The 21992-nt window shown below is 41.4% G+C and overlaps 1 protein-coding gene across 8 annotated transcripts in view; it reads left to right on the plus strand.

Moving 5' to 3' along the window:
- CTPS2 (CTP synthase 2) overlaps window positions 1-20540 on the plus strand; it is a 178979-nt gene extending 158439 nt beyond the window's left edge. For all 8 annotated transcript variants that reach the window (XM_075914163.1, XM_075914194.1, XM_075914171.1 and 5 more), the window contains 3 exons: window positions 2742-2838; window positions 7187-7331; window positions 20429-20540. In XM_075914163.1, the coding sequence (XP_075770278.1) occupies window positions 2742-2838; window positions 7187-7331; window positions 20429-20498 (312 nt within the window). In that variant the 3' untranslated portion in view covers window positions 20499-20540. The remainder of the gene's footprint in view (window positions 1-2741; window positions 2839-7186; window positions 7332-20428) is intronic.
- The last annotated feature ends 1452 nt before the right edge of the window (window positions 20541-21992 follow it).

Consider the following 21992-nt stretch of genomic DNA (forward strand, 5'->3'; position numbering starts at 1 on the left):
AGCAGAGGTATCTTTTCCAGACCTTAAGCTGAGGATCTTTGGTTTTCCACCCATGACAAAGTGTGAGGTCTTAGGAAACATGGTAGGGGGACCTGTGGGAAAGTGACATCAGCAGAGTCTTCTCTAAGGGTACATCTAAACTACATGCCTCTGTCGGCAGAGGCATGTAGATTTGTTTGTTCAGCAAAGGCAAATGAAGCCGCGATTTAAATGATCGCGGCTTCATTTACATTTACATGGCTGCCGCGCTGAGCCGACAAATAGCTGATTAGGTTCCACGAGGAATAACGGGGCTGCCGACAAAGGGCTTTGATGTCGACAGGGGGAACGTCCAGACTAGCGCGCGAGCCGACAAACAGCTGATCAGCTGTTTGTCGGCTCAGCGCGGCAGCCATGTAAATGTAAATGAAGCCGCGATCATTTAAATCGCGGCTTCATTTGCCTTTGCTGATCTGTCTAATCTACATGCCTCTGCCGACAGAGGCATGTAGTCTAGACACAGCCTAAGTGGCTGCTCTGCATGTAGATCCTTCAATTTGAGGCATGCCCCTATAGTCCAAATGAACAGTCAATTCCTGAGTCACATAGAGCAGGCCTTCTTTGGACCTCCTGGTTTTCAAAGGGGGTGGTGGCTGGCTTAGACTCCATTCCAACCCCCACAATCCTCCCTGACCCCCTTCTTCACCCCCCTTTCCATTCGTACCTCTACCTCCGTTCCTACACCTACCCATCCTCCATAAACCCTCTGCCTCCCCACCCCACACTGCCGATCCCTACTCCCACCTCCTTCCTCCATATTCCTACACCCCCATCCTTCCCTAACTCCTCCCTGTCCACCGTCCCACACTGCCCATCCCCCTTCCTCCATTCCTATATCCCCCTTACCTCCACCATCCCACCTTACCATACCACCCAGCCTCACATACACTCTTAACCCCTTTCCTCCCTTCCTACGCACACCCTGCCCCCTCCCATGAACAGGCAACCTAACCAGCAAAGAAAAGGCACGAGGCCCATATGCAGGAATTTCTGTGGGGGGCTGCTCCAGGTGGTGTGACAGCAGGATCTTGGCAGCTGCCTGGAGAGAAGGGGCAGGAAAGGTGGCATTGCTGGGGTGCTGTGAAGTGGGAAAGGGGGATGTCTGTGAGCAGAGGAAATGCAAAGGAGGCAGAGAAAGAGGCTGGAGGGAGGGGCAGAGAGCAGGGGGTCCTTTGGGATGCCAGTTTGAGAAGGGGGGGATGGGAGTCAGTGAGGGGGCACGAGAGAGTCTGAGAATACACGTGGAGGATGGAAAGAGGACTGGGGAGCCATGCAGTGAGGGGGTGGTCTCCAGGCACCACTATGCAGAGGCAGGCGCTTCTCCCCTCAGGCTAGCCTGCCCCCACTCGGCTGTGTTGGCAGCCAATCCGAACGCTGCTGGGCCTCCCCTCTGTGATGCCTCAGGGGCTGTCAGACTGCAACAGTGGTTTCCACTGGGGCGGCTCAGCACTGGTGCGGCAGCTTGGACTGCAGCGGAGGATGGGGAAGTGTCTGGGGATGCAGGACATGGAGTCTGCCTCCATTCCTGGCATCAGTGGGCCACCCTCTGGGCCTTGCACCAGTTGAAGCAGCCCCCTGGGCCAGGGGAGGGGAGGGGCGGACTGAGAGCCTTGCCTGGGAGGAGCACAGTTTTGCAGCCCCTGTCTGCGGGCAGTGAGCCAAAGCTCAGCCCGCCCCACGCACGTGGTCACGCACCACAGGCAGCTGCCAGAAGGGAACATGGCACAGTGGTTGCTTCCCCCAAGCAGGGGGCCACCAGGGCCGGCCCAGCACACAGCCAGTGCCTCCCCTTAGCCATGAGGCCCTGCACCGTTTTCTCTGTGGGCCTGTTGCTGCACGGCTCCTTAGGCCCTCTAGCTGCTGGGAAGGCCCCAACATCTCCAAGTCTAGCCACCCCGGAGCTTCTATCTGGGATTTCCCCTCTGAACAAATGCAGCGATACTGCCACAGCTCCATTGCCTGCAGCAGGCTGATCCAGATAGGCGCCCACATCCTGGACGGAATTGCTTCCTGCCCCAGACACAGTTTGGGAACAGCAAAGCTGCCTGGCAGCCCAGCCTGGGCAGATTCCACCTCCCAAGGGTCCTGCCTGCTTAGCTCTGGCTGCGGACTTTCAGGAGGTGGAATCTGCCCATGCCAGGCTGCCAGGCATCTTTGGTGTCCCCAGACAGTGTCTGGAGCAGGGTGGCCATGGGAAAGAGGAGCCTGTGGGATGCAGAGTGATGTGATGACATCACACTGTCATCCCGCAGGAAAAATCTAAAAAATATTTGCTAACAAAATTAAAATTGAGTCGCTTAGTCAATTGTCATTTTAGTGCAAAGAAAATTCGTCCTGTTACAAATCACAAAATAATTCAATTCATTACAGAAAAAGTAATAGAATCTTTGGGTTTGTGATTCAAATTTACTACGTATGATAATTACTTAGTAAAATGAATAACGTTTGAAGTTGAAATCCTACACGTTTAAAACTGATCTTTTACTTCCCTTTTGCAAGCACATGAATAAAAAATTCTATTACATGTATTTCATTTCTTGAACTTTTTTATACATGTAATCTATGCAAAATGACTTTGCCTGGTCACCGATGGGCCTCACCTGCTTTTGTGTGTGTGCGTGTTTAAAGTTAAAACTCACCTATCTTTGTTAAGTTTGTGTAAATACTACAGTAATTACTACCTGTATTTTTCAATGTTCCAGGTAAATCCAGAACTGACTGTCTGCTTTGAAGAGAAAGGTTTGAAATTTGTTGGCCAAGACACAGAAGGGAATAGAATGGAGATCATTGAGCTAGAAAGTAAGTATCTCTGTTTTTTTGTAACACATTCTGTATAATCAGAATGAACTATATATAAAAACATTATTGATTAAATCCAAAATGACTCTCGTATCCTATGAGGTCCCATGGGCTGACTGCTCTAGTACAAAGAGATGAGGTGCCAAACAGAATATGTTAGGAACCACTGTAACAAGAGATGCTGTCAGGGAACACTACTGAGAGTACCAATTCAAAGCAAACTGTTCAGAAATCAGGCTGCTTTCAGCCCAAAACTAGGGTTCCTCCACCACAAAGCACACCAAATCACTCAAAAAGAGAATTTCTGTTTCACCACATGAGCTAACAGGAAGTCATACTCCAATTTTCCTGTATCACCACCAGTAGCACTCCTTATACAGATGAGAGGTTATGAAAACCAATCTCATTAAAAAAAAAAAGATTCTTCTAACCCCAAAGGACCAGCTACTTGCCCAGGTCAATAGATAACTTAAAATCTCATCCCAAACCCACACCGTCTCAGTCCTTTAGTATCTAAAATCTAAAGGTTTATTCATAAAAGAAAGGGTGAGATTTAAATTTGTTAAAGGAATCAAGTATACAGCTTGCAAAATAAACAATTGCAAAATTTTTGGTTCAAGATTGTAGCAGAGATGAAATAAACTGCTCGCTTAAATCAAGTCTCTGGAGTACATCTGCAGGTTGGATAAGTCATTTAGTCCTTTCTTTAAAGCTTTAGTTGGTAGCAAAGTTTTCCAGAGGTAAGAAGCAGGATTCAAGATCAAATGAAGAGGTTTCCCAGAACCTTTTATATCTTCTGCCATGTAGAGAGAATCCCGTTGTTCTTGCTATGTAAAAGTACAACCACAAGACGGATCACCTGCCTATGCAAGATTCAACAACTCATGAAAACATCGGAATACTCAGGTGTTTGCCAAACTAGTAGCTAAGGTAGTGCCAGAAAGGCTAAAGAACTTCCCCTCAAACAGGTAAGTCTAGAAGGGATTATTGCCATTACTGAAGACCTTTTTATGGCTATTAATTGTTCATATAACTCTGAAGATAAAATATCTCCACAAGAGGAAGATGGAATAGAATCCATAAAAGGAGTGCCAGATGGGATTCTTGGTACCATTCTACTTTTAACCCTCAACAAAACACATATATCTTTTAGTGTCCCTTCCCTGAATTGAAGGAGAACCACCATCTATAAGGCAAGCTCAATTTCTTCACATTGAAGTAAAAAGATTTCATTTCTAATAGATGGGATTTAGAAATTTGAATACCAAGTAGATTTGGATTTGTTACACCAAATACAATTTACCTTCTCCCTATGGCTAAGGAGCTCCACAAAACATAAAGGAGAACATATTCTGCAGATTGACTTTATTTAATTTTTAGATAGAATTGCCAGCAGTTCTTTTCTTCTGAGCCCCTTGCTGATTCATCCCTCTTTTAAAATCACAATGGCTAATAAATGTTAACTATTAGCTAAATTTCAGCCATAATATACAGAATCAAAGTTAAAGGTAACTTGTTTCTAAAAGGATTCTCTGGAGACAATAAATTTTACACACCCTAATGTGTTAATTAGACTTCCAATATATCTTGTATGTGGGATATTTTATACTGCTAAAACACAAAGTTATCTTTCTGTTATAATTTCTGTCAAAGAACAAAGCTTTAATTCTGAACCAGAGTTTGGATGAAGATGCATTTCTGTCATGTAAACATCTGCAGTATAGATTGCCACTAAGGAGTACATCAGAATTCAAAAACAAATAACTCTCATGGTGGTTTTTGTTTAGTTTGTTCCCACTACAACTGCTGACAATTGTTATTAGAAGGCTATTTCATTTGCCTTTTATAAAAAATTATGTAGGGAGCATAATTAGTACAGGGTTTTTAAATGGTATGCTGCCAGAGAGGAATAAGAATGGCAATAAAACAATGGTTTGCAAGAGGATCATTGAAGGGGAAAACAAGCTTCTCAAGGGAGTTAGAGACTGGAAACAAAAATATATTCTACCAAATAATGTTGGCAAAACATATCATAAGAATATCCCCCTAAGTAGTATTTTGATGTTGTGCCATCATCTTGTTTTGAAGTTTTAGAGAACCATGATAAAAGAAGTAAATAATGGAATTAGATTCCTTTAAAAACATAAAAATACCAGATTTTTTTTGTTATAGGAAAACATGCTTTTCCTGTAACTGCCTTGTCAACTGGTGCCTAGTGTGGGTCTCAGCTGAGAATGCCAAATTCAGGACAGATTGACAATAATAGGACAGACACACCCCAAACTAGTGGCTATTGTAACATTAGATTCACCAAACCAGTAACATACTGAGGTTCTGTAGCATCACACTGGTTAACAAGAAACTTATAACACAGGCCCCTTAGACAACCAGTCCTTATCACCACCCAGATATCTATCTGGTCATTATGATGAGAGGTTACTGAAAACCATGTTCATTGTATATAACGTTTTTCCAATTTCAAAGGATAAGCCACCTTCCCTTTGTCAGTATATAACTCAGATCTTACCCAAACATCAGGCTGATGCCATTAGTGGCTAAAAATTAAAGGTTTAATAACATAAAAAGAAAAGAGGGTTCTTAAATGCTTAAGAGAATCAAATACAGTACCAGTGATTTTCAGAGACTATAGATCAGGATGATAACAGTGATATTAAATCTTGTAAAAAATCTCTCTGGTTCACCCAGGTTAGGGGTCATTCAGTCCTGTGTCCAAAGCTTCCTTAGAAAATCACAGTCCAGATACAAGAAGCAGGAATGAAGACAAAATAGTGATGTCACAGCTTGCAATTTATAGCTCAGCTCATGTGCACAGAAAGTTGCTGACCAATATGAAGCCCAGGATCACAAGAGTATGGAAAGTTATTGGTAAAAGATGGAGCCTTAGTTCACATGTCCTCATCATATGTTCTTACATATTTGCTGAATCATAGAGGCAGCCATTGGCTCCACACTGTCTGAGGCATCTTCATGAAGAGCTGATTCCTATCAATGGCCTATCACCACATGAATGGTCCATCAACCTGAATGTAAATTTGTCGGCAGAGCGTCAGCCAGGAACACTACACATGTTTGAGATACAAATACTTAGCACATATTCATAACTTCATATACAAAGATGATAGACACATGTAAGCATTCAGCTGTCCTACCCAGGAGACCAATGACTCAGGAGCCTTATAAACAACAACCTCTTTCACTATACAACCATGATTCACTCCCAGAGCAGGTCCATCCCTGACTGTGAAAAAGCAATATGCAATCATATAATTAAAGACTTTATCGTACTGCATACACATGGGATGGATGAATTAAGATTGTGCAATTTCCATTCACCAGTCAGAATTCCCCATCAGGAAAAAACAGAATTCTCTTAGAGGGGCAAAAAGCCTTCTGCTTCCTTAGTAGTGACCCTACACATTGCTATTATTTCTTGTATTGTGTTCCATGATAGTTTATACCAAAGATTACAATACAGTTGTACACACAGCTGGGATCATCTCCTTTGTCCTTCTTGAAAAGATTGAGCAAATATATTCTCTGGAGTGAGTCACGAAAATTCTAACAAAACATTGGTTGGTGAAATCAAAACATTTCACAGAGATGATTTCCTGCTCGATTGTCTACCTGACTCCACAGCAGGCTGATGGGCAGCCAAGAGCTAAGGAACTCTGTGGGCCAAATCCTCAGTAGACCAGGTGTTTCCAGGGCTCCAGGGTCTCCCCAGCTTTTGGGACAGCTGATCACATAGTCTGTTTTGGAGTTAGGGACACCAGGGCTTCCACCCTGCAGCCTACAATACAGACTACACCAGAGCCAGGTTCCATTCCCTCGTATGCATAATTTCAGTATTTTGTGTTCCAAGTCAAAATAAAACCAAACGAACTTTTTCTCCCTCCTCTAATGGTATCTCTTTACAGGGAAAGGCCCACCAGAAGGAAAGTGATCTTGATGCTTACTTATTTCAGTGAGAGTTGAAGACAGTCAGCAGCTTGCAGGATCTGTATATGCACACAAATGTTCTGTATATGCACACAAAATGTGCGGAAACTACAGTGTAAATACGAAAGATAAACCTAAACACACTTTTTATATTTAATAGAAGAATATTAAGATCTTTTTCTCTATTAAATTCATATGAAATTATAAGATTTGGAGAGTTATTCATGAAACTTTAATGCCCCATGTTAAATCTTTTTACTTATACAGTAGCTTTCAAGGTCCCTTCCAGTTCTAAGGAGATAGGCAATCTCCATTAAATTTAGCTTCATTAAGAACTCTTTTCTATTTCCTAGCTTCTAGCATTTTCTTTATTTCCGTTGGATTTTAGATCACCCATATTTTGTTGGTGTCCAGTTCCACCCAGAGTTTTCCTCGAGACCTATGAAGCCTTCACCTCCATACCTTGGTCTCTTGCTTGCAGCAACTGGGACACTCAGTGCACACTTGCAACGTGGATGTAAACTGTCTCCAAGGTAACCTTATTATTTGCTTGTTTGCCTACAGTTTTAGCAGGACTATCCTTTATTGATACAGTAAATTGGGCAGGGAAGGGGGCTTTTATATTGATTTTTATTATGTTCAAAAGAAAAATCTTGGCTCATGATTGGCAGAAAACAGTTATTTGAAGAGCCACATGTGGTATTTTTCCTCTTTCCTCTTTTCTCACAGACTGACAATAGTAGGATCAGAAACAATAAGTACTACAGTAATGAAATGTAAATAAGTATCCCAGCTCCCTGCAGTCAGTTCTAGGAAAATTATTTCTCAACTCACAGGAGGTGTCTGGCCCTCAACTTAAGCTGAGTTAGTGGTTATTTTACCAGGAAAAAGGTCTGCTGGGTGTTCATGCAGTTAAGTGAAGTTCATATCCTATCTGAAGGTGACTGACCATAGCAATGAAACAGTAAATGTCAAGGTTATTAAGTTGCAGTGAGGTAATTATATTGAACAAGTAGACGAGGACTTAGCAGAAAACCCAGACTGAGTATCTGTCAGATCTGGGGAGGGTTTGAACCCAAGTCAGAATTTTGTGGCTGAGCCAAACCAAGTGTCTTGATTGCAAAGAGACCCAGCTCTATATCTATAACCAAGGTAAAGTTCCTGGGACATTACTTTTTTATAGCATTTTTTTTCAGCCTGTGTTAATTAATTCATATTTATAAAACACTTTAATGATCAAATATGCCCTGTTAATAGTAATAATTACAAGAGCACTGGAGGAAGGGGGAACTAAGGTTGAAATGGCAAAGCTACTGAGAAGCCAGAACAACCTAAAAGAACTTTCTTAGCTCCAACTTTGAAGTGCTCTGCCATCCTGAAAGTAAAATGCAAAACTTACCAGTTTTGTTTTTTTCCCCAGGCATTGCTTTTAAATAATTCTGAAATGTATTCTCATATTGAAGAGCAATGGGAAGGAATTTTTCTGAAGACTCAGTAGGAACATGAAAGTTACCAAGTCAAATTAAACTGCTAATATTGTGGTTCTTAGAGTTTACAGTAGCTTTTTCAGATGCAAATGAACCTCAACTCTAAAGGTCCTGGCCATTTTATGATGATGTACATACTTAACAAACATCTTCCTGACTTCTAAAGGTCATCTCTTATAAATCATAACATTCAAATATTATCCATAACCAGTGCTACAAAAGTTGTTAGAGGTGTGGGTCATAACATTATCTATCCCATTTTCAAATTTAGAATTGATGGCCCCCTGTAGTAGTGGATTACATGGGTAAACTATAAACGGCAAAAGGAAGAACGATTTCATTGGTTCTGAATGAAATTTCTTTTCGAAATTTCTTTAAGTGCTTCTTTGTTCTCAATGAATATGTATGCAGAGTATGTTTCTGGCATGGTAAAAGATCATTTAAAATTCAAAATCGTTCCAATTATTGGTTATCCTAGGGTGTATTAAGTATATTTGTTAGTAAAGTATATTTGTTAGGGAGAAAAACAGTCAATTCTGAAAATAGAAAACAAATGTGATTTTTGACAATTACAATCCTAGACACATATTTTCTCTCCTTAGTAAAGTAATATAGCAATGATTAAGTAAAAGAAATCACTAAACATCTAGGGCTAGATCCTCAGCTGGTGCAAATTGGTGTATATCCATTGGCCTCAGTGCAACTATGCCGGTTTATAGCAACTCTGGCCTCTAAATCAAAAAGAGTATGTCTACACAGTCGCACTATTTCAGGGTAACATCCATTATCTCAAAATAGCGTTCTACATGTCTTAACAGAGATGCTCTGTGTTCTAGGCAGGAGGAGAGGATGGAAGTATGGGTCAGATCAGATGAGACACAATCAAATGAAAAAGAGTCTAACACATCAAGAAATGGCAGACAGATAAATACTGACAAATTATTGAAGTGCTTATAAACAAATGCTAGAAGTCTAAATAATAAAATGGATGAACTAGAGTGCCTAGTTTTAAAGGAAGATATTGATATAATAGGCACCGCAGAAACTTGGTGGAACGAGGACAATCAATGGGATGCAACCATACCAGGGTACAAAATATATCAGAAGGACAGAACAGGTCATGCTGGCGGGGGAGTGGCACTATGCGTGAAAGAAAATGTAGAATCAAATCAAGTCAAAATCTTAAATGAGCCAAAATTTTCCATAGAATCTCTATGGATAGTAATTCCATGCTCCAATAATAAGAATATAGCAGAAGGGATATATTATCGATCACCTGATCAGGACAGTGATAGTTACTATGAAATGCTAAGGGAGATTAGAGAGGCTGTCAAATTAAAAAAACTCGATAATTGTGGGGGATTTCAACTATCCCTATATTGATTGGATACACGTCATCTCAGGACAGGATGCAGAGATAAAATTTCTTGATAACTTTAGAGCAAGGGGTAAACAGTGAGGTGGCAAAATTTGCAGATGATGCCAAACTGCTCAAGATAGTTAAGACCAAAGCAGACTGTGAAGTGCTTCAAAAAGATCTCACTAAACTAAGTAATTGGGCAACAAAATGGCAAATGAAATGTAATGTTGATAAATGTCAAGTAATGCAATTGGAAAAATAATCCCAACTATGTATACAACATGATGAGGACTTATTTGTCTACAGCTACTCACGAGAAAGATCTTGGAGTCATTGTGGATAGTTCTCTGAAAACATCCACTCGGTGCACAGCGGCAGTCAAAAAAAAAAAAAAAAAAAAAGGCAAACAGAATGTTAGGAGTCATTAAAAAAGGGATAGAGAATAAGACAGAAAATATCTTATTGCCCCTATATAAAACCATAGTACGTCCACATCTTGAAATCTGCATACAGATGTGGTTGCCTCACTTCAGAAAAGATATATTGGCATTGGAAAAGGTACAGAAAGGGGCAAGAAAAATGATTAGGGGTTTGGTATGGGTCCCATATGAAGAGAAATTTAAAAGACTTGGTCTTTTCATCTTAGAAAAGAGGAGACTAAGGCGGGATATGATAGAGGTCAATAAAATCATGACTGGTGTGGAAAAAGTGAATAAGGACAAGTTATTTACTTGTTCCCAAAATAAAAGAACTAGGGTCAACAAATAAAATTAATAGGCAACAGGTTTAACACAAACAGAATGAAGTTTTTCTTCTTGCAGCGCACAGTCAACCTGTGAAACTCCTTGCCAGAAGATGCGGTGAAGGCTAGAACTTTAACAGGGTTCAAAAAAGTGCTAGATAGATTCATGGAGGTTAGGTCCATCAATGGCTATTAGCCAGGATGGGTAGGAATGGTGTCCCTAGCCTCTGTTTCTCTGGAGGTGGGTGATAAGGGAGGGATCATGTGAGGATTATCTGTGGTGGTCCTTCCCTCTGGGGCATCTGACATTGTCCACTGTTAGCAGACAGGATACTGGGCTCAATGGACCTTTGGTCTGACACAGTATGGTTGTTCTTATGTTCTTGTGTTATGTTCTTATTAAATACATTTGAAATAATAGATTTCTTATTCTGGCTTCCTGTAAACCTCGTTGCATGACAATTAAGGAACGTACTGGAATAGTGATTTATTTTGAAATTAGCAGTGTGGACCGCACCAAATTTTGAAATAAGCTATTTTGAAATAAGCTAAGCAATTGTCATTACTTTGTATACATACCCGAAAGGGGCAATAAGCACTATGGGTTTATAAAAAATAAATATTTCCAGAGAAAAGATTTGATTCTATAGCTTGTGGATAAAGAGGGAACTTCAGATATAATATATTTGAATTTTAGTAAAGAATTTGGTACTGGGTCTTTTGAAATTTTGCTTGAAAAATGAATAGAAATTAGCTTAGATAAGAACACTGTCATGGTGATAGTAAAGCTGCTGAAGTACAGTAAACAACTTTTTTTAAAAGCAGCACCATATAAAGATGAGAGGTGTCCTATGGGAAATCAGAGACCTAGTCTTCCCCAACTTCTGGAAGAAGGGCGTTACAATATATGAATGACATTTGCAAACAATACTAATTTAGGAAGATTTGGAAACACCAGTTAGGGCACAAGAATGATACAAAAGGATTTGGAGAGTTTAAAAACAGGAGTCAAAAAGAATGAAATGAGATTCCACTTGAGAAAATGCAGAACAGGGAAGTAAGGGTATGTCTAGACTACGCTAGACTTTCAAAAGAGGATATGCAAATTCTGCAGGAATTTGCATATCTTTTTTGAGCTCACTTTCAAAAGTGAAAGTAATCTAGACGTGGTTTTGTCAGTGAACCCTTCCGTTTGTCAACAAGCCTCTTTTCCTTAAAAAATGAGATTTACGCGGCTTGTCGATAAACGAAAGTGAGCTTGAAAGAAGTACCACTTTTGAAAGTGAGATTCCCCGGGAATTTGCATATCCTCTTTCAAAAGTCTAGCGTAGTTTAGACCTAGCCTAACTGTCCTCTACCAAGTTCTGAAGTATTCCATTACATTTTGGGCACTGCATTAACAAGAAGAAAATTGGCAAGTTAGAGGGATTGAGAGAAGAGAAAAGAGTTTAGCTATATGATACATAAGGAAGGGATACAATATCTGAATATGTGAGGAGTGCAAATATGAATGGGACAGAGATCTTTTCACCCTTCTAAAAATGACCCCTGAGGGGAAGCCTGCTTTTTTTTTTTTTTTGGAGAGTGTCTGTCTCACAGAAGGAGTGCCTGTCTCTTGGGGCTAGGTACAGCTCCCCACTCCAGGTGTTGTGAGTTCACATGTGGGGTCATAGTACTATTCAGTTTGGGGCCCTCTCAAGCAGAGCCCAGACAAACTGCCAATTTTGCCTCCCTCCTTTCTTGGGCAGCCATGTGAATGGGAAGGAATTACTTAGGGTATGTCTATACTACCCTCCTAATTCGAAATAGGATGGTAATGTAGGCATACCGCAATTGCAAATGAAGCCCGGGATTTGAATTTCCCGGGCTTCATTTGCATAAGCGGGGCTCCGCCATTTTTAAATCCCCGCTCGTTCGAACCCCGTGCCGCGCGGCTACACGGGGCACGAACTAGGTAGTTCGAACTAGGCTTCCTAGTTCGAACTACCATTACTCCTCATTCCACGAGGAGTAACGGTAGTTCGAACTAGGAAGCCTAGTTCGAACTACCTAGTTCGTGCCCCGTGTAGCCGCGCTGCACGGGGTTCGAACCAGCGGGGTTTTAAAAATGGCGGCTCCCCACTTATGCAAATGAAGCCCGGGAAATTCAAATCCCGGGCTTCATTTGCAAGTGCGGTATGCCTACATTACCCTCCTAGTTCGAACTAGCGGGGTAGTGTAGACATACCCTCAGAGCTTTGTCCCTGGAGCCTTGCTAATTAGCATCGTCACTGACTGAACATTCCTGGCCCATTGCTCTGTCTCAGAGAATCTTCCAGCATCAACACAGAGTACATATTTTTAACTCCACATACAGATATCACACAAGTACATGAATAGCATACATAGAATCAGTAGAACATAAGCTTTCATTTGACATCTCACATGGCCCCCTTTGTACAGACTTTGGGGCAAACATGCCTCCCCCCCTTGAGTGCAGCAGTGACCTATCTGATCCTCTTAAAATCCAGTGACAGAGAGTGCTATGTGAAAGGCCGTGGGGTCAGGTCTTTAAGAAGCAGGGAGGTTGCTGGGAGAAACTGCCAGAGTCCCCGCAGAGAAGAAGTAGTGGGAAATCTGCTAAGAGGAAAAAAGCCACCAGGGAGAAAGCTGTGGAGGACAATGCTTAGTTTAAGACGTAAAGAAGAACTCTGCAGAGCCTGGGTATAGGGATGAAGTGCAGAGAATGCCACAGTAACCCGAAGAGGCATCCATTTGTTTGGATGTTTATTTGAATTTTCAGCTGAAATTTTATAACACCAGAGGGGGACTGAACTGGCTGAGCTGAGGAAGCCGCAGACACTAGGGAGTGCCAGAGGGAGTGCCCTTGCAGTGACAAGTCCTGACTTTAGTGATGCTCTGGTGGTGAATACTCCCCTCCCCCTCCCACCCGCCAATTATAAACTGCTGTATCAGTTCAGATCAATGGTCAGTCTAGTACCCTACCTCTACCAGTGGCAGCACCAGATGCTTCAAAGGAAGATGCAAGAGACCCTGAAAGTGGACAATTATGGGAAAACTGATAGGAGAAGTTCCTTCCTAATCCTTGTGAGTTGGGACATAAGTGATCCTCTTAAAATAAGGGATAAGGGATCTTTCGGAAAAGGCTTTATTTTCCGAAAGATCCGCGTCTAGACTGGAGCTTTTTTCCGGCAAAGCTCCGTGCCAAAAAAAAGCAGCAGCCATTTTTATGCTAATGAAGTGGGGGAGATTTAAATCCCCGCTTCATTAGCAATTGCAATACGTCTAATTTGCATCCCTTTTACGAAAAAGGGATGCAATCTAGACATAACCAGGGGGAATTCAGCAGGAGAATCTCCAGCTGACTTAAATTTGATCTGCACCATTAGGTATTGATTAGGTATTGTTGGGTGTTAAAAGAAAAAAGTGGTAGTACTGAGCTGTATCATTACTTTGTTTTTAGAAGTCATGGTTTGCATTAAATCTAAGTGCATCCTGTCTAACTTGCATAGGAAAGGCTCATCTAGTAAATGGGGACAGTTCCTCCTCCATGGCAGTGTATATTACGTACTACCTGAGGCTGAAAGGACATTTTTGGCTTGTATCCTCCCAATCCATTCTGAGATTTATGCCTGTTACTATGGCATCATGTCCTGCTCCCATTTTATTCACTGCTTATAAAATATATCCTTCTCTCGCCAAGCCTTTTATTCAACAACTTCTTAATATTATCACTTAGATTTAATTACATCTCACGAACAAAGCTGCAGTGAAATAAGTGTTTCACTTTGTGCTGAATATTTAGTAAAGATCATGCATTTCTAATTTAATATTTACATCTCTTAGTCCACGGATTTCCAAAAATTGAATCATTTCCTTAAAAATAAATGTTTAAATCAGCATGGGAAGTTTTAGTATTAAACTTACTGTACCTGCTTAGCACTCAGTTATTGGTGAATGTGCATCTACCATTGCTTCATCAAATTAGCTTACCTCTTCCTCCTACAGGAAATAAAATTGCCATAGCAATTGAATTCAGCTTATTCACCTCTCCAGAGATGGGCTTTTTCTCAATTATATATTAAAAAGATATAAAGCTCTGAAGCTGTCTGTCAAAAAAATTACTTTTTCTGTACATAAGGCGCACTGCCCGTTTGAATGCTAATCAGAATTTTCCAACCCATACTAATGGGGCATATTACTACTACTACCTATTGTTTTTATTTCTTAATAGAAACATTAAGAAACAACAAATGGTCTGGCTTGGCTGCTCCCTAAAGCTTAAAAAATTAAGAACGGACAGCTCAGTGATAGTGGGTGGCCAGCAAGAAACATAGGTTTAGGCATGATTTTAACTTCCTGTCCCTGTAGGAGCTGAGATACATTAGTAGTGGAATCACACTGCAACTCACGTTCATGCCCCATCACCACATCAGATGATTTCCAGACACAGACAGGAAATCCTCTCCTCTTAGCTGCGCCTAGGTACTACATTGATATATGATGGTGTACAAAAAGAAAAGAGAGGTACAGTAACTAGTGACTAAACAGATGGGGACACCCCGAGTGCTAAATGTAGATTAATTTGATACTAATGGAACTCTTGTTTGAGTGCTGGGAGAGGAGTATGAGGCTGAATGCAGCTGTATAAAAGTCTCTGTAAAAAACTGCTCCTACATAAGAATGTTTCTGCTTGCTACAGTATGGGACTATCTGTTCTTGCCCCAAGTGATATTTCATTTTATTACAATTCACTCATGGTTTTATTAAAAGTCAAAGGCTACATCTAAACTGCAATGTTATTTCAGGATACTGGAGGTATCCCGAAATAGCTATTCTGCATCTTTTGAGTGTGCCCATTATTTCAAAATATAATGGGTTTGCTATTCCAACATCCCTGTAAACCTCATTTCACAAGGCATAAAGGACATTCTGGAATACTTGGTAATTTTGAAATTTGGCACCTTGTAGACAGTGCCAAATTATGAAATAAGCTATTTCAAAATAAGATACGCAGGTTGCATAGCTCAACTTGCGTATCTTATTTCAAACTACAGTGCAGTGTAGACGCAGCCAAATTTTACCGTAAATTACTCCTGCACAGTCAATCCCAAAAGATCATTTGAGTCTTAACATTCACATCCAGCAGGCAGGATAAGACGGAGTAGATAAATATAACACGGATGTGTTAGTGTCAGAAGGGCTCCGAGGAAACGTTCTTTTGCAAAGCTAATAGCATCATTTCATTCCAAGAAATCTGTACTTTTTAAACAATTACTTAAAGCCATAAAAGGCCTGATCCAACTCTCTTAAATCCATTAAATTGTTTTCTTTAACTCCTGTGGGAGTTAAATTGGGGCCAAAGTGTCTGAGAGAGTCTTCACCATTATTATTTCCAAGGCTCAATGGGTCTGCTCTGAGAGCTGGAGTTTGACAAGGTAGAGAGACACCATATGCTCTTCCATTTTTTCTTGACCTTGCCTTCTCGCTATGGATGCGCAAAGGAGGGTTGCGCAGAAGCCACTATAGCGACCCTTTACCACCTGTCTATTCCACTCAGTTGTGGGAATCTGGTGATGCCAAACCAACACAAATCAACTGAACAGTGGTTCAGGACACACAAGCTGAAAGAAAACCCACAGAAAGAAATGAAGACAGTTTTGGGTTTTTTCCAGTGAGGGATCACTCTCAGGGTGTGTCTAGACTACATGCCTCCTTCGACGGAGGCATGTAGATTAGCCAGATCGGAAGAGGGAAATGAAGCCGCGATTAAAATAATCGCGGCTTCATTTAAATTTAAATGGCTGCCCCGATCTGCCGATCAGCTGTTTGTCGGCAGATCGGGGGAGTCTGGACGCGATGCCCCGACAAAGAAGCCTTTCTTCATCGACACAGGTAAGCCTGGTTTCACGAGGCTTACCTGTGTCGATGAAGAAAGGCTTCTTTGTCGGGGCATCGCGTCCAGACTCCCCCGATCTGCCGACAAACAGCTGATCGGCAGATCGGGGCAGCCATTTAAATTTAAATGAAGCCGCGATTATTTTAATCGCGGCTTCATTTCCCTCTTCCGATCTGGCTAATCTACATGCCTCCGTCGAAGGAGGCATGTAGTCTAGACACACCCTCAGAGGACAAAAGTTTATTAACAGAAAAACCAAGAAAGAAATAAGATACTTTTCCACCATTTTCTTAGCCAGCACACTTCAATGAGTTTTATATAATGTATTTAGTACTAGCCACCTCCTAGCACAAAATAACTATTTAATCTTTATGTGTAATATCTGTGCAGCATTTCAATGCAATTTGAAGGAAATACATGTTTGTTCCAAAGAGAAAAGAGAATTCTCTTTGTTGGATAATACAACTCTGAGGCTTCTCAGATTTTTTCCAGTATAATACATTTAATATTATAATAAATCTTATAAACTTGACATAGATATTGGTTTGCAATGGTAGCAGAAGCGGCCTGGAAATTTTTAACTCTTTTATGAAACAAGACAAAAATTTTTCAGCTTTTTTAAAATTAAAGGTATATATTCTGGATGGAAAAACACAAAGATGGGGCAAGTTTCTTCAAACTAATAAAAATTTCAATTTTGTAAGTACTGATAGAAAACTTAAAGGCTATTTTTTTAATTAGTGTTAACACAACGTAGAAAAACACTGCAATTAGCTACTGTACTTGAAATATTTCTGTGTAATACTCTATTAAACACATAACTGTTTTAATAATACAAAGTTTTTATTCCATGCTTCCTTGGGCACATTCAGAAAGAAGTAAGTATAGTGGCAATGATGCTCTGATGAAACTGTGTGTGTCTGTGTGCATTTGGCATGCTTGATCATGTTGTTAGCAATATTTTCCTTCACAATAGCTGGTGCATGTTGGTAATAGTTTCCCACATATTAAAATCCTCACATTGTTCGTGTAGTTAGTCCTATGTGACCCACTGTTTTAACATGGTTAATCAGCCACATATACATAACTCAAAATAAATACAGAAAGCTGTACATTAAGACTTAGTAAATGTGAAAGCAACCGTGGGTCGGTCTACGCTTAAAACATATACCAGCATAGCTATAGCTCTCAAGAATATGAAAAAATAAAACCTCTAGTGATGGAGCAATTCTGACAAAGCCCCCACTGTAGCTGCAACTATGCTGAAAAAAGAAGGCTTCCGTCAGCATATCTAATATCCTTCAGTGTTTCTGCCTCAGCAGAGGAACTCATTCTGACCACATTCTCTGTCTTCCAGGAACATAATTAATTACATTGTTGCAGATTTCCCCTAGCAGTGAAAGGCTGAAATTAAATCAGACAATTTTGCTATCATAGACCCCTATCCTATATGTCTACAATTTTTGTGTTTTAATTAGGCTATGAGTATAACACAAACAAGATGATATTAAGGTTAAATCCAGCATCCTGCAAATTTGCCAACTGGCAAATGGAGTTTACCTCCATTGAGCCCTCAGCAAAATTTATAGCAGTTTAATGGCTTTTCTCAGTTACCTGAACTGCAGTCCAATGAGGTTGTCAGTCAGCTCACCAGCTCACTACCTGTCAGAGGAGACCACTGATTCTTTGCTCTTTCACCACACCACAGTGATCACAGGGGCTACGTCTACACTGGCCCCTTTTCCGGAAGGGGCATGTAAATTTCACGAGTCGTCGTAGGGAAATCCGCGGGGGATTTAAATATCCCCCGCGGCATTTAAATAAAAATGTCCGACGCTTTTTTCCGGCTTTTAAAAAAGCCGGAAAAGAGCGTCTAGAGTGGCCCCGATCCTCCGGAAAAAGTGCCCTTTTCCGGAGGCTCTTATTCTTACTTTGAAGTAAGAATAAGAGCCTCCGGAAAAGGGCACTTTTTCCGGAGGATCGGGGCCACTCTAGACGCTCTTTTCCGGCTTTTTTAAAAGCCGGAAAAAAGCGTCGGACATTTTTATTTAAATGCCGCGGGGGATATTTAAATCCCCCGCGGATTTCCCTACGACGACTCGTGAAATTTACATGCCCCTTCCGGAAAAGGGGCCAGTGTAGACGTAGCCAGGGTGCTAAAGCAGCTGGGGGAGGAGGGGAAGGGAGGGAGCACACCAAAGCAGAGGGCCAAGGATCCACCCGGAGCATGATCGTGGGCATACAGAAAGCTGTGATTGAGACTATGAGCTTGCCAGTCCAGGTACCCATCCTCTACAATAGGCTGGGCAAGGAGCTGTCCATCTGAGCTCTTCTGAAGAGAATTCAGTCAGTTTAATCATGACTGCTGTGGCCTGTTTGATGTTCCTTCAGCTGATCACTGCTGCTATGAATTCTTCACCATCACCACTTCCTTGTTCTGTTCACTGATAAAATGATCACTAGCCCACTAGCTTGTATCTGATAGTAAACAAATGTATCTTTATAGGAAACAGGAGATGAAAGGGAAAGCTGTTAACAGTGTTTGGGTGCATTGGTAATGATCTTGTTTTGAGGATGTGATTGTGAAATAGCAGAATTTTAATTTAAATCTAAATTAAGATTTTGGTCAAGACAAATACATACAAATGGGCCTAGTTAGAAAATGAAAATCCTTTCCCATGAAAAATGTCCACATGGCAATAAAAGATCCCCAGCATGGCTGTGGCTGGACTGGACTTGCGCTCACAAGACTTCGGCTGCAAGGCTATAAAATGGCAGTGCTTTGAGACCCCCACAAAAGGGAAGGATCTGAGAGCATGGGCTCTACCCTAAGCAGTCTGCTCTGCTATGTTTAGCTCCATAGCATGAGCCCTGCAAGGCTGAGGCACTTGACCTGGGCTCTCTCACTCACTAATACGCCATTTTTTTTCTTAGCTTCCCCTCATCAATGAGGCTAGAGAAGCACAAAGCCTGGGGTACTCTGTCTCTTCAGCCCCAGAGCTAGGAGGAGGCAGGAAGGCTGAGTGCTTGGACGCTTTTCCTCTCTGCTGCTTGAGGGGAAGGCAGGCAGGTGGTAGATCCAAGAAGGAAGATTCTGGATGCTCAGCCATGTCAGTCCTTGGGAAGGCTTTAGTCAGTTTGACCTTCTAGAAGGCAACTGAGAAGCCATCATTTTGATATGCCTGACAGAAAATCAATTTTTTTTTTTTTTGCTATACAGGCAGTCCCCAGGTTACGTACAAGATAGGGACTGTAGGTTTGTTCTTAAGTTGAATTTGTATGTAAGTCGGAACTGGTACATAGTGTAGGGGAAACTCTAGCCAAACATATCTCCAGAGCTCAGTTTTATTCTCCCACACCTCACTTCCCTTAGTCCTTTATTCTCAAGCTGAGGTGTCTGCTGAAAAAAGCCGCTCCGCGTCTTCCTGGTCTGCTCGGGGAGGGGGTGGGGAGGCAGTAGCTTCGCATCTCCCTGATCTGCTGGTGGGAAGGGGGGCGCTAGCTTCGCATCTCCCTGGTCTGCTGGGGGGAAGCAGCTAGTGCGGGGTTGCCTTACCCCATTTGTAAGTAGGGATCCGATGTAAGTTGGATCCATGTAACCCGGGGACTGCCTGTATTGAAATTTCTTGTGGGTAATTTTGATTTTGTGAAAAGGGCACTTTTGTTGGAAAATCATTCAATGAAAAATTCTCATTCCACTCTACTCTAAATGTTTCTCAGTGTGAAAACAAATGTAACATGCTTTGAACCATTTCTTCGTGCTTTCTGCTGTAAATTAGAACATTTCTTTTCTAGTTTTGTGCTGAGAACTTGGTACTCTCAGTGACATCAGTGGTGGCTGCAGTCACTCGGCCCTCTGTTATGTGTTAAGACATGGTACCAAATAAAAGAATATTATGTCATCTTTATGGCGTACTGGGTCTCATCAGTTAGTTAGGCCTCAGTTTAGAAAAGCACTTATGTATGTGCTTAAATCCCATTGAGGAAGACACACTACAATGGCATTAAAGACAAGCCTGTGCGTATGTGTTTTCCTGGTTAGGAAGGCTTAGTGCCTTAGTGTGGGTCATTGTGGTTGTGGGGCTTTAGACAAAGAAATTGTTTCTTCTGCACCACTCTCACCATCTGTCCCTTCTTGCTAGTGATAGCTACAGTGACCTCAGTGATGACAGTTCTCCAGAAAAACAACCTTCTGATTCAGAAACAAGCTGAGCCCCTTGCACGAAGAGCAGAGAATTGGAGAATGCAACTGAGGTAAATAGGGTTGTTTTAATACTTCTTTACAACCTTTATTTCTTTCTGACTTACTGCAAGAAACAGATTTATCTTGGTTCTCCCTCGTGTCCAAGTCCCCTCTGAGAGCTTATCTTTTTTCCCTCACCCACAGCATTTTTTCCCCGTCTGTTGCTTAGCTTTGTAATTGTATTACTAAGGGCTGCAGTGTGTTTTGGGCACAGTTTGTGTGAAAGATACCATACAAAATCAAATTCTGTTAGTGTTTGAAAGGCTATTTTATAATTGTACTTTTATAATCTTTGCAGAAATTGTTTTCTTTAATCGCTTGTTACTTTAGTATGCAACTCTAAATGAGTTTGATTTTGCCATGTCAGCTTGATTTTAGTTTTGCTCCTTTGAACCATTTCTTTGTGCTTTATTTTCTGTTCTCATATTTCTACCAAAGATGGACAGTTGGCTTTAGGACAGTGCAGGGACTTCATGACAGATCTTGGGAATGGGGATTCAGAAAGCTAATATTTTAAAATTGGTCCTTTGGTGGCTAATATACTTTGCTAAAGTCCTGTTACTTCTAGTTGTTTGCTTTTTAAACTATAACAGTGAGACTCTCCACAGTTACCTGAATTTGTATTTCCTCTGAGGCATTTGACCTGCAAACTTACTTTAACCATTGTGACTTAAGCTATGCAAAGCCTTCAAGATCGTGGCCATTGTGAGAGTCTTTTTCATCCCTTCATTCTGAACCATTATGTGGTATTCTTGAATATTGTTATATGCAGTTCTTAAGTTTTCATTTTCCCAGTTTAATGCTCTCCTTCACATGACATAACTAGTTAGCACCTGACTGCTAGGCCAGATTGGTGATGAAGGCTGCATATAAATATGATAGACTGAGGCTTGGGAGATGTGAGTTCTGCTCTTAGCTCAACCACATATTCCTTCTGTGACTTTGAGGAAGTCACGTTGAGTGATACTCAAAAGGTAGAATTAGGTGCCCAAGCCCAAAGTTTAGATACAGGTGCAAACCACAAAGCTGCTGCCTAACCTTGCAGGTACCTGAAGACCCTCAAGCCCATGTTTCCACCACTAAAGTCCCCAACTGCCTAAATTTCATCAGCTGAGCATGTTCATAATTGTGTAAGTCCTGGTATCACTTGGGGCCTGACTCACACTTACGCCTCAGAAGGATTAATGAACTTCTGTCTTGCCTGCAGAGTGTGAGTGCAAATGAACACACACAATACAGGAGGGGGTAGTAGTGTGTCCCCTTTAGAACTTTTAATCCAGTAGTTAAACAACCTACACAGGTTCAGTTCCTACTTCTGAAACAGGGATTTGAACTTGGGTTGTTGACCTTCCAGAGAGGTGTCCTAGCCAGTGGACTAAGGCTTATGCCTGGATAGCTGTTTCTCCATCTCTCCTGTTGAAACTCTTCCACTGTGCCTAATTAAATAGGTGTAGGCAGACTGA

Source organism: Pelodiscus sinensis, chromosome 1 (assembly GCF_049634645.1).
Source record: "Pelodiscus sinensis isolate JC-2024 chromosome 1, ASM4963464v1, whole genome shotgun sequence".
Lineage (NCBI taxonomy): Eukaryota > Metazoa > Chordata > Testudines > Trionychidae > Pelodiscus > Pelodiscus sinensis.